The following is an 11,454-nucleotide window of genomic DNA, read 5'->3' as shown; positions in this document are numbered from 1 at the left end:
CTAGCTTTCAAATTCTTAGTAATACTTGGTAATATGATTCAGTTTTACACTCACATCTATGCCCAGCCACCAAACTGGGGCAGAAAATTTTCTTTGTTTTTGTCTGTTTTGTTGAAGTCAGGAGCCCGCCTGGAGAGCAGGGAATACATTTCAATTTAGTAGTCAGGAGCCCGCCTGGAGAGCAGGGAATACATTTCAAGTCATGCAATCAGGAGCTCGCCTAGAGAGCAGGGAATGCATTCAAGTTTAGCAGTCAGGAGCCCGCTTGAAAAGCATGGAATACATTTCAAGGCAACAGTCAAGAGCCCTCCTGAAGAGTAGGGAATACATTTCAAGCCAATAGTTAGGAGCCCGCCTGGAAAGCAAGGAATACATTTCAAGCTTACCCATCAGGAGCTCGCTTGGAGAGCAGGGAGTACAATTCAAGTTAGTAGTTAGGAGCCCGCCTGGAGAACAAGGGTGTACAATTCAAGTTTTAGCTTTCAAATTCTTATTGATATTTGGTAATGTGATCCTTTTTACGCTTACATGTGTGCCCAACCACCAAACTGTGGCAGAAAACTTTCTTTGTTTTGTTTATTTTGTTGAAATCAGGAGCCCGCCTGGAGAGCAGGAAATACATTTCAAGTTCAGCAATCAGGAGCCCGCCTGGAGAGCAGGAAATACATTCAAGTTTAGCAGTCAGGTATCCACCTGGAGAAATGGAAAACATCTCAGATTACAATTCAAGGCGGCAACAAAAGGATTCCACCGGGAGAATACAAGTCAACAAGGCAACAAGAATCGCAAGAGCAAGTTTAAAGATATAGATAGGATTTTATAATACATAGATCATAGTCTAGTCTAGCTTCTTTTTATTTTATCATGGTGTAATAAGGGGATGCAGTAAGCAGCAGCAGCAACAGTGAAATCGCAGCTTCATGGTAGTCCCAATTACCGAAACTTCCCGAACTACACTGACCTGATTCATTTATAGCCAAGGATATGTAGGAAACCTCGGAATCAGGGTGCGGTCAAATCTTTCAAAATGCTTCCCACGGAGTATTCAAACAGGCAAAAATCGCTCGTATCCGCTCACTTTATCTTTGCACGAAAACTCTTCGTGTTTTCGGGCAAAGAGGGGCAGCTGTGAGCACGTGATTTTTTCCCTATATGAATTACTCCCATAAATTCAAAACAAAATAACTTCTTTTAATTATTTGCAGTTTTGTGGATTTTGTGGCATTTTCTGATAATTGTTTGCATTTGTATCTGCATGTCTATTTTATTAATTCATGAAAATACAAAAATACACTGCATTTGCATTTAGGATCTAATTTTTAATTAATTAGTAATTTAGTGCTTTATAAAAAATGGAAAAATCACAAAATAGTTTATTTTGCACTTTTAGTTTTAATTTCGAATTTTGGTGGTTTTTCTTTAATTTGGTATTTGATTAGTTGTGGTAATTATCATTTATAGTTAGTTAATTTAACTTGATAGAATAATTTGATTAGTAATATATTTAGGATTTATTTTAATTTTAATTTAAAAAGAAATTAGAAAAGAAATTGAAAAAAATGAAAATGAAAAGGAAAAGGGAATAAAAACAAACTTAGTTCTAGGCCAAGCTTATACCAGCCCAGGTTGTCCCCCATTAACTCGTCCAACCAAAGGCCCAATTATGCCACAACCCGGTCCAAGTGATCAGCCATGGAGGCCGTCGAAATGACGTAGTACGAAAGTGATACTACGTCGTTTTGAGTTCAACTCTATTAAACTGATCTCAGCCTATCATTTTTCTGCATCCAAGGGTTGTGAAACTCCTTCTCTTTTAATTAAAATTGTCCGAAAGAGTAACCCTGAACCATCTCCTTCATCTCTCAGACCTCTCATCTCACCACCGCCCACCACCCACCGGAATTCGCCACCGGTGGCGGTGTATCTCCAAACTCCACCAAATCTTGACCCTATCACCCCCGTTGTCTCCCCATTCAGAATCTGCCATTAGTTTTATCCAAAAGTTACTTAATCTATCCAAATCTTAAATCTAAGCCTGCCGAGAACCTGACTTTGTACCATTCTTCTTTTTCTTTTCTCTTCCTATTTTGGTGTCCCTAGGAGATGGCCATGATTGACATCGAACTCTTGATAAGGGGATGTCGTTGGGTTTGTGCCTCGCCGGCTGCTTGAAGAGTCAAAGTCTTTCGTCCTCTTTTCTTTTCCTTTTGGCAAATGACAAAAATAGTGCTTGTGTTGCAATTTTCATTGTTGGCCAAGAGTCCTGTTCTTCAAGGTTTGGCAAGTCTTTTAGGTATCTTCCATGTTTCTGTCCTTCTTCAATTTTTTTCTGTTTCTTCTTCTCTTTTTCATTATGTATTCGTTTCAATTTTGTCCATGCATGAGTGTTTAATAATCAGCCTGTTTCATTTGGTTATTGTTCGAAATTAATTAAGTCACTGCCTTTCTTTTGGGGTTTTGGGTTTTGTCTTATGGGTTCCGGATTTTTCCTTTGGCTCATTAAGTTGGGATGTTAAATTAGGGCTCGATCTGAGCCTGAAATCTGCAAAGCCCAAAATGGATTTGGCTCATGACCCATGTTGGACTGGTTTAGTACTGGGTCAAGTTGACCCATGACTCAGGGGATTTGTGCTAGGGTAATTAACAGGACCCTAAGGGGTAAATTTGGAAATTCTAAGGGTAAGGGAATCTCAGTTACAGCCTAGGAAACTTCTAGGAAGTTGAGTATTGGGATTAATGTGGAACTCTGATTATTAGACTAAGGTTTTCTGAGCAGAAATAAAAATATAAAAAGGGTCTAATTGCAAAATGTGATTTCTTTGGGGCTACCCTACTTCCTTGCCTGCAGGCACACTTCCTTACCATTCAAAGGAGGGGTTTTTTTAGAAACAAAAATCTAGAGAAAACAAAACGGCTGAAACTTTGAACCTATTCCCTTGATTTTCAGCCTTGAGTGTTGAACTTTTCAGTGGTTGAACACTTTCCGATTCTTTGCATGTTTGAGATGGTTTAAATTTGGGTCTCTCAAAGTTTTTGGGTTAAGTTCTGTTGGGTAGATACTGCTCCATTGGCTTCAGTTGGCCATTTTTGCTAAGCTTTGGTGTTGAATCCTATTGTTGCTCTGCTGTTGTAGAACACTGACCTATTACATTTTGATTTCTTTTCAATCTCCAGGTACTTCTTGATTCTCTGAATAGATGAGATGCAAGTTTGGAATACTGTAATTGCTTGAAGGGCTCAGAAATGGATATTGTACTTTTACCATGAAGGTTAGCTATGTTTTTAGGGATTTCTGAAATAGTGTAATGTGATTGTGCTTTATCTTACTTACGCATGTCCTCCACGTTGTCTTCTGTCTTAAAGTGAGTCATGGAGTTTATTAATGTGTTGAGTCGGAGATATTTGCATGGAGAGTACCTCATGCTGGGGGTATTGTTCATCTATGTATCTTTTATAAACTGCCCATGATTAAGATAATATGCATAAATGGAAGAATATGAGTGTTGCTACTGGATATGTTGTTAGTATGGGTTCTTTTCTTGAAAATGTCGTTGATTATGGTTGAGTGTTCGTTGGATGGCCATTTGTTCCTTAAGTATTCAATTTAAGATCCATTTCTCTTATTAATTAGCATGGTCGATTTTTCTCATGGTCTGTAGAATAACTCGAAGTGTGTCATTCTGAAATTCGACCTTCCTTTGCTTGTGTCCCTGTCATGTGAGTTCGATTTCAGAAATGGTAGTTTCATCATTCAATTTCAGATCTTTTTATATCTTGTTTGCTTTAGAGTAAATTTGAAACTCGTGACTTGTTCAGGGGCGAGAATTGAATCAGGATTCAATGTGAGGTGGGGAAGGGGCTTTTGTGTTCGGTTAGTTAGTAGATAATTTGTGTAAAAGTGTATTAGTGCAATTAGGGGTTGCATCATCACTCTGAATGTCTATGGTAGCCTAAAAATCTGCTTTGTGTTTGAATTAAAATCACCAGTATTTACTCGATGAAAATTGTCTAGAGTGATACACCTTGTTTCAAGAGTGTTTGCTGAATCATGTTTTGGGCTGTCATCGTTGGCCCAATTCCGACTGCCTTTCCTCTTCGCAACCAGGCTGCCAAGATGGGCTTCCCTCGAGCCCAGTTATTTCATATACTAAATCGGCATTAATGGGCAACCAGACATGGGTTTGGACCGGATTTGGCCACGCTGTGTTCTCCTTCAAAAATTTCCAAGTAACATTGGGCCTATAGCTGGCCCAGTCCGTCTCATATGATTTAAAGGTTTTTTTTATCACACTCAGGTTTATGACTAGCAAGATGCCAATTGAACCCCAGTTTATATTGGGCCCACCTAGTACTGACCCTTAAATCAATGATTTGAGTTTAGCTGTAGTTTAGAAATAATTGTAAGTCCCTTAAGCCTTATTCAACTGGCAGAACCTTGTAGATAATTTGCGCTCCATACCAATTAGACATACGATTTATGGACGTCACTTGATTAACGTTAATCCTTCGAAATCGAGGCGTGCCATTTGGTAAAATTTTATGGCCCTCGCAAAGTTGCAAACGCGTAGTTGCTTTAGGCGCATTATTTTAATAATTTACCTTCGTAAAATCGGGTGCACATTTATGTGACCCAAATCTAAATCAACAACGTTAGATAAAATGTGTTGTGGACTGCGGGTGCATTTATGTGACGCGGTTCGAAACATATTTTAAATGTCGTAGCAATTTTCATTTAACTAATTAAATAAAGTGGTTTATAAGCTAAAAAAATACCATAGGTTTAAACATGTACTAAAATCATATAATAGGCCAAATATAACAGTTGAGCGACCGTGCTAGAACTACGGATCCCAGGAATGCCTAACACCTTCTCCTGGGTTAACAGAATTCCTTACCTGGATTTCTGGTTCGCGGACTGTAATACAGAGTCAATCTTTTCCTCAATTTGGGATTTGAACCGGTGACTTGGGACACCATAAATTATCCCAAGTGGCGACTTTGAATATTTTAATAAATATAATCCCGTTTCGATTGTCCTTTAATTGGAAAAACTCCTTTATACATCACCTTCCGGGGGTGTAGTGAAAAAGGAGGTGTGACAGTGTGCTAGGGAAAAAGAAGAAAGAGGATGTCGTTATGGTCATTTCAGGATCATGGCACGGACCAGGGGATTCTCCTACCTACTACACCCAACCTCGACCCCAACTTCAAGCCTATACCCCAACTCCATATAGTCTATCCCGTCACTACTTCCCATCACCAAAGCCTCAATACTCAATCAGGCCACCCAATATCATGTCCATCATGCACAGCCATATGCTCAGCCCCCTCCTCACCCGCAATGGCGTGCCCCAGCTCCACGAAACCCTTACCCATCACCACAAACATATCGAAACCATACTACTGGTCCAAATTTTCGATCTAAGCCAGAATTCAGGAATGAAAAGTTGTAGCGGAAGAAAACTTTCACCCCGCTTGGGGAACTTATACCAGCCTATTTCAAAGGTTGAGGCAGTTGGATGTTCTAATTGATTCAAAACTACCAAACCCCCTCCAAAGAACCTATATTATTCTCTCATATGTGTGTACTGTTATGATACTCTGGGGCATGACACGGAAAAGTGCTAGCATTTGAAGAACGCCATCCAAGAGCTCATTTATATGAACCAGATTGTGGTCCAGAGCCTAGAAGCACCCAATATCAATCAGAACCCATTACCAGCCCATGCTGAAACGCACATGATTGAGATAGTGCACAAAGATGGGAAGCCCAAGAAGCCTTCACAATCTATCATGATGATCCGGTCTAGTGGAAGTAAGTCGGTCAAGGACCTAGTTGTCACAAAAGCAACCTCTTTGATAGCTAAAGGATTGGCGGACAAGTTAAGCATGCCAAATGATAAGCCAGTTGTGGTAGTTGAAAAGAGGTCCCCAAGTGATGTTGTAGCAAAGCAAGAAAAGCCAAAGGTGATTGTGTCGGGGGTCGCAAGTAAACCAGTCATAATTGTGGAGGGTGCTTGAACGGACCCTATCATTATCAAACCTGTGACCCAGCTGCCGATAGCTAATACCAAGACTGTCCCATGGAACTATGAGCGAGTGATAGTGACCTATAAGGGGAAGGAAGTGAAAGAAGAAGTTAACGAGGCCCAGGGATTAACTCATTCGGGGAGATGCTTTGCCCCGGAAGAGTTAAGGAAAGCTAAAACACTCAAGGACAATCCAGTTCTAGTGAAGAAACTGGTTACTGAAGAAGAGGCGGAGGAGTTTTTGAGAAAAATGAAGGTACAAGATTACTCCATCGTAGAACAGTTGAGAAAGACTCCTACTCAGATTTCCCTGTTTTCATTGTTGATCTATTCAGATGAGCACTGTCGGGCCCTAATGAAGATTCTGAACGAAGCTCATGTCCCCAACAAAATCACAATGAATCATTTGGAGAAGATTTCTAATGAGATATTTGAGTCTAAGAGGATCACATTCTCGAATGATGATTTGCCTCTGGAGGGTACGGAGCACAATCGAGCCCTCTATCTCATAGTGAAATGCGAAGATTTTGTGGTCACAAGGATGTTAGTTGGCAATGGTTCCAGTGCAAACATATGCCCTATCTCTACTCTGAACAAGTTAAAAGCTGATGATGAGAGGATTCACAAGAACATCATATACGTCCGAGGTTTTGACGAAGGGGGAAAAGACTCTGTTGGCGACATCATGCTCGAGTTGACAATAGGACCAGTCGAATTCACCATGGAGTTTCAGGTACTAGATATGGCTGTTTCTTACAATTTGTTGTTGGGTAGGCATTGGATACATGTTTCCAAGGTCGTTCCATCCTCTTTACGCTCGATGGTGAAGTTCAAATGGGATAGACAAGAAATCGTAGTGCATGGCGATGAGAATTTGTTTGCTTTCAATGATACCTTTGTCCTGTTTATTGAGGCTGAAGAGGATAACGGGTCGTGGGTATATCAAGTGTCCGAAACGGTGTCAGTTGAAAAGGTTCTGGAAGGGGAATATATCCTGGATACAAAGTTAGCGTCTGTAATCATCATGGTAGCAACCGAGATGTTGAAAAATGGTTTTATGTCGGGCAAGGGTCTGGGTGTATCTCTTCAAGGTATCATGCAGCCAGTGTCCTTGCGTGAAAATTTGGGCACATTTGGTCTGGGGTTCAAGCCTACAGGGGATGATGTGAAGAAGGCTCGAAAGCTGAAAAAGAAGGCATGGTCGCTCCATAAACCAGTCCCACGTCTCTCCAGGTCTTTCATCAAGGCAGGGGTCGTGAAGTGTCCAGTGACAACAGTTCCAAAGCCTGTGGTTGATTTTGATAAAGAAGTAGTTAAAAGGTTCCAGAGTTTGTTTGATGAGGTGAACATGGTAGAAACTGGGGAAGGTTCCAGCAAAATGGATGTGCAGTTTATTGGGCAGAAAATGAAGCTTAACAATTGGGATGCTACTCCTCCCCCTACCCGGAAGGAGCTTTGGTAGTTTGCTTTGTTTTTCTTTCAGTTTATCTAGATTATTCCAGGGTTATAATTCAGATTATATTTTCTATCTGTTGATGTACAAACCCTTCTATCCTCTAATTTTAATGAAATGCAATTTCCCTTTTCCGTTACTCCTGATAGTGTCATTTTCTTTTTTTTCTTTGTACAGTTCTTTTTATGTTGGTTTCAATGACATGACATGTATGAGGAATGTTCAGCAAGTTTTAAAAGTCAATCTAACCCCGAAATAATAATCCAAGAAACAGAGTGTGATGATGAAATAGAATATAATGAAGAGGAAGCATTTGAGGAAACTAGTAAAGAGCTAAGTCACTTTGAAGAGAAACCCAAGCCTAATTTGAATGAAACTGAAGCAATCAATTTAGGGGATCCAGATAACATCAGGGAAACCAATATAAGTGTACACTTGGAACCGCAAATCAGGGATTAAATAATCAAAGCATTGTTTGAGTATAAAGATATTTTTGCATGGCCATATGACGACATGCCGTGTCTTAGTACTGACTTGGTGGTTCACAAATTGCCCACTGGCCCGGCATTCCCTCCTGTCAAGCAGAAGTTAATAAAGTTCAAAACTGATATGATTGTGAAGATCAAGGAAGAAATCACAAAGCAATTGGAGGCAAAGGTTATTCGAGTCACACGATACCCCACTTGGTTAGCTAATGTTGTGCCAGTGCCAAAGAAGGACGACAAGACCAGGGTGTGCATTGATTACCGCGATCTCAACAAAGCAAGTCTAAAGGATAATTTTTCATTGCCAAATATTCACATTTTGATTGACAACTGTGCCAAGCATGAGATTGGTTCTTTTATGGATTGCTATGCGGGATACCACCAGATCTTGATGGACGAGGAGGATGCAGAAAAGATAGTATTTATTACGCCATAGGGAATTTATTGCTATCAAGTAATGCCATTTAGTTTGAAAAACACTAGGCAACTTGCATGAGGGCGATGACTATTGTGTTCCATGACATGATATACAAGGAGATTGAGGTTTATATGGATGATGTGATCATAAAGTCAAAGCAATAGGCCGACCATGTTGCAGATTTTGAGGAAGTTTTTCCAAAGGCTCCGCAGGTACAATCTTAAGCTTAACCCTGCCAAGTGCGCATTTGGTGTTCCATCTGGAAAATTGTTAGCATTCATAGTTAGTCATCGAGGCATTGAATTGGACCCGTCAAAAATCAAAGCTGTCTAAGAATTGCCACCTCCAAGGAACAAGACTAAGGTGATGAGTCTGCTCAGGCATTTGAACTACATCAGCAGGTTTATTTCTCAACTCACAATAACCTGTGAGCCCATCTTCAAGTTGCTGAAAAAGGATGTTGCGATCAAATGTACAGATGAATGCCAGGAGGCATTTGATAAGATCAAGGGGTACTTGTCAAACCCACCTGTGTTGGTCTCGACGGAACCTGGGAGGCCTTTAATTCTTTATTTGATAGTCTTGGACAATTCGTTTGGCTTTGTATTGGGTCAACATGACATCACTGGCAGGAAGGAGCAAGCCATCTATTATCTTAGCAAGAAGTTCACATCCTATGAGGTTAAGTACACTCCTCTTGAGAGGACATGTTGCGCCCTGACTTGGGTGGCACAAAAGTTGAAGCATTATTTGTCATCCTACACTACTTACCTCATTTCTCGCCTGGACCCTCTAAAGTATATCTTTCAGAAGCCTATGCTCATAGGAAGACTTGCAAAGTGGCAGATTTTGCTCACAGAGTTTGATATCATCTATGTGACTCGGACCGCGATGAAAGCCCAAGCATTGGCCGATCATTTGGCCGAGAACCCGATTGATGAAGAGTATGAACCATTGAGAACTTATTTTTTCGATGAAGAAGTGATGCATATTGACGAGGTGGAGCAGGTTGAAAAACCTGGTTGGAAACTTTTCTTTGATGGAGCTGCTAACATAAAAAGTGTCGGAATAGGGGCTATGCTCATTTCTGAAATAGGGCATCACTACCCTGTTACAGCCCAGCTTCACTTCTATTATACTAACAACATGGCTGAGTATGAGGCATGCATTCTGGGTTTAAGGTTGGTCATAGATAAGGGAGTCAGGAAGTCTTGGTCTTGGGAGACTTGGATCTTTTGGTGCACCAGATTCAAGGAGACTCGAGATTTGTAGCTCATACTGTTCGTCAATGTTTGCATGATCTTTGTCAACTGTTTTGATTAATAGAATTTAGGCATATTCCAAGGATCCATAATGAGGTTGTCAATGCTTTGTCTACTTTGACGTCAATGTTGCACCATCCGGACAAAGCTTATGTAGACCCTCTCCATATCCAAGTTCGTGATCAGCATGCCTATTGTAATGTGGTTGAGGAAGAACTCGATGGAGAACCATGGTTCTATGATATCAAGGAATACATCAGGATGGGGTGTATCCGGTACAAGTCACAGATGACCAAAAGAAAACAATTCGACGTTTGGCTAGTGGATTTTTCTTGAGCAGGGGGATCTTATATAAGAGGACTCCAGATCTTGGATTGTTGAGATGCATAGATGTTAAACAAGCCACGAATATCATGACAGAAGTGCATTCCGGGGTTTGCGGGCCACATATGAGTGGGTATGTTTTGGCAAAGAAAATTCTTCGAATAGGTTGTTACTGGTTCACCATTGAACGGGATTGCATCAGCTTTGTGCGCAAGTGTCATCAGTGTCAGGTACATGGAGACTTGATTCATTCTCCGCAAGAAGAGAGGTTACTTTATAAACATCTGATTTAAAAGTTATTACAAGGCTAATACACAAAGGAACACAATTTTTATTAACGGTCAAGTAACCTGTCAAAATTCAAGTGAAATTCAGTCTTTCACAATTCCTTTATCAAGTTCCAATATAATTTAGGCACTTTAATTAACAAGTAGGGTGCTTCATGATGTGGGTCCTAAACTACCCGGACATAAGCATAATTAGTAGCTACACATGGACTCTCGTCACCTCGTACGTATGTAGCCCCCCAATATTAGAACCAAATATTAATTTAAATCACCTATAGGGCATATTCCCTCTTACAAAGTTAGGAAAGAGACTTACCTTGTCTCAAAGCTCGCTTTCTGGTCTCAAATTCACTTTAAAGCCTCAACTCGGCGCCAAACAATCCGAAACTAGTCAAATATTGTGTAAATTAATCAATACATGTTTAAAAGTTCATATTCTAACTATTATAGTGATTGTCTAACCCCAATAGAAATATTCCTAAAATTTATCCTCGGTTCCACGTGGCCGAATTCTGAAAATTTTTTAAGATAATGTTACCCATAACCTTACGAACTCAAATATATAATTTTTACCCAACACCATAATCATTTTCGTAGTTAAATCTCATTTTTGTCAAAACCTAGGTTTTTGAACTAAACCCATAATTTTTAAAATTTTAAATGGTAAAATCTACCTATAATCTATGTATTAAACTAACATTGGGTAGGAATTATTTACCTTTAATAGCTAGGTTGAAACCCCTCTCTTTAAAGCTCCAAAATCGCCCAAGAAGTGTAATAAATGAGCTTAAAATGGTCTAAGTCCCGATTTTAAAATGTTTTTGCCCAGTAGTCCTTATATGCGATCGCGGCCAAGCTCCCGCGATCGCGAAGGAAAAAATTGAGGAGCCCAGAAAAATGCTCTACACGAACGCGGGGCCCAACACGCGAACGTGTAGGGCAATTGGGTTGCCCATGTCCAGGTCCAAGCTACTACGCGATCGCGAAGGCCAAACGGCCCATGCCTCCGCGAATGCGACCCTACCTATGCGAATGCGAAGGGGAAAATCCCCCAACCCCAGTACCCCAAATCCTTCATTGCGAACGCGGGGGTCCTTCCACGTTCGCAAAGAAGGAATCCAGGACTGGAAATCTAGTATTTTCAACTTGGCTCCAGGTGGTCCGAAACACACCCGAGCCACTCGGGAGCCCATCTA

General features: G+C 40.5%; 1 protein-coding gene across 1 annotated transcript; it reads left to right on the top strand.

The window, feature by feature from the left end:
• Positions 1-5,661: 5,661 nt before the first annotated feature.
• LOC138879481 (uncharacterized) lies at positions 5,662-7,491 on the top strand. The gene is made up of 2 exons (XM_070159092.1): positions 5,662-5,967; positions 6,055-7,491. Exons 1-2 carry the CDS (start codon positions 5,662-5,664, stop codon positions 7,489-7,491), a joined length of 1,743 nt encoding a protein of 580 aa, XP_070015193.1.
• The last annotated feature ends 3,963 nt before the right edge of the window (positions 7,492-11,454 follow it).

This window comes from Nicotiana sylvestris, chromosome 10 (genome assembly GCF_000393655.2).
Source record: "Nicotiana sylvestris chromosome 10, ASM39365v2, whole genome shotgun sequence".
NCBI classification, from domain to species: domain Eukaryota; kingdom Viridiplantae; phylum Streptophyta; class Magnoliopsida; order Solanales; family Solanaceae; genus Nicotiana; species Nicotiana sylvestris.
The sequence above is the reverse complement of the archived record's forward strand: the minus strand, read 5'-3'. Positions and strand labels throughout refer to the sequence as shown.

What these genes read in the sequence shown, in the direction of transcription:
- LOC138879481 (XM_070159092.1), top strand. Translation starts at nt 5,662, where the DNA reads ATGAACCAGATTGTGGTCCAGAGCCTAGAAGCACCCAATATCAATCAG. An exon ending in CAAAGCAAGAAAAGCCAAAG is followed by an intron (nt 5,968 to 6,054) that starts GTGATTGTGTCG and finishes CCTGTGACCCAG; the next exon opens with CTGCCGATAGCTAATACCAA.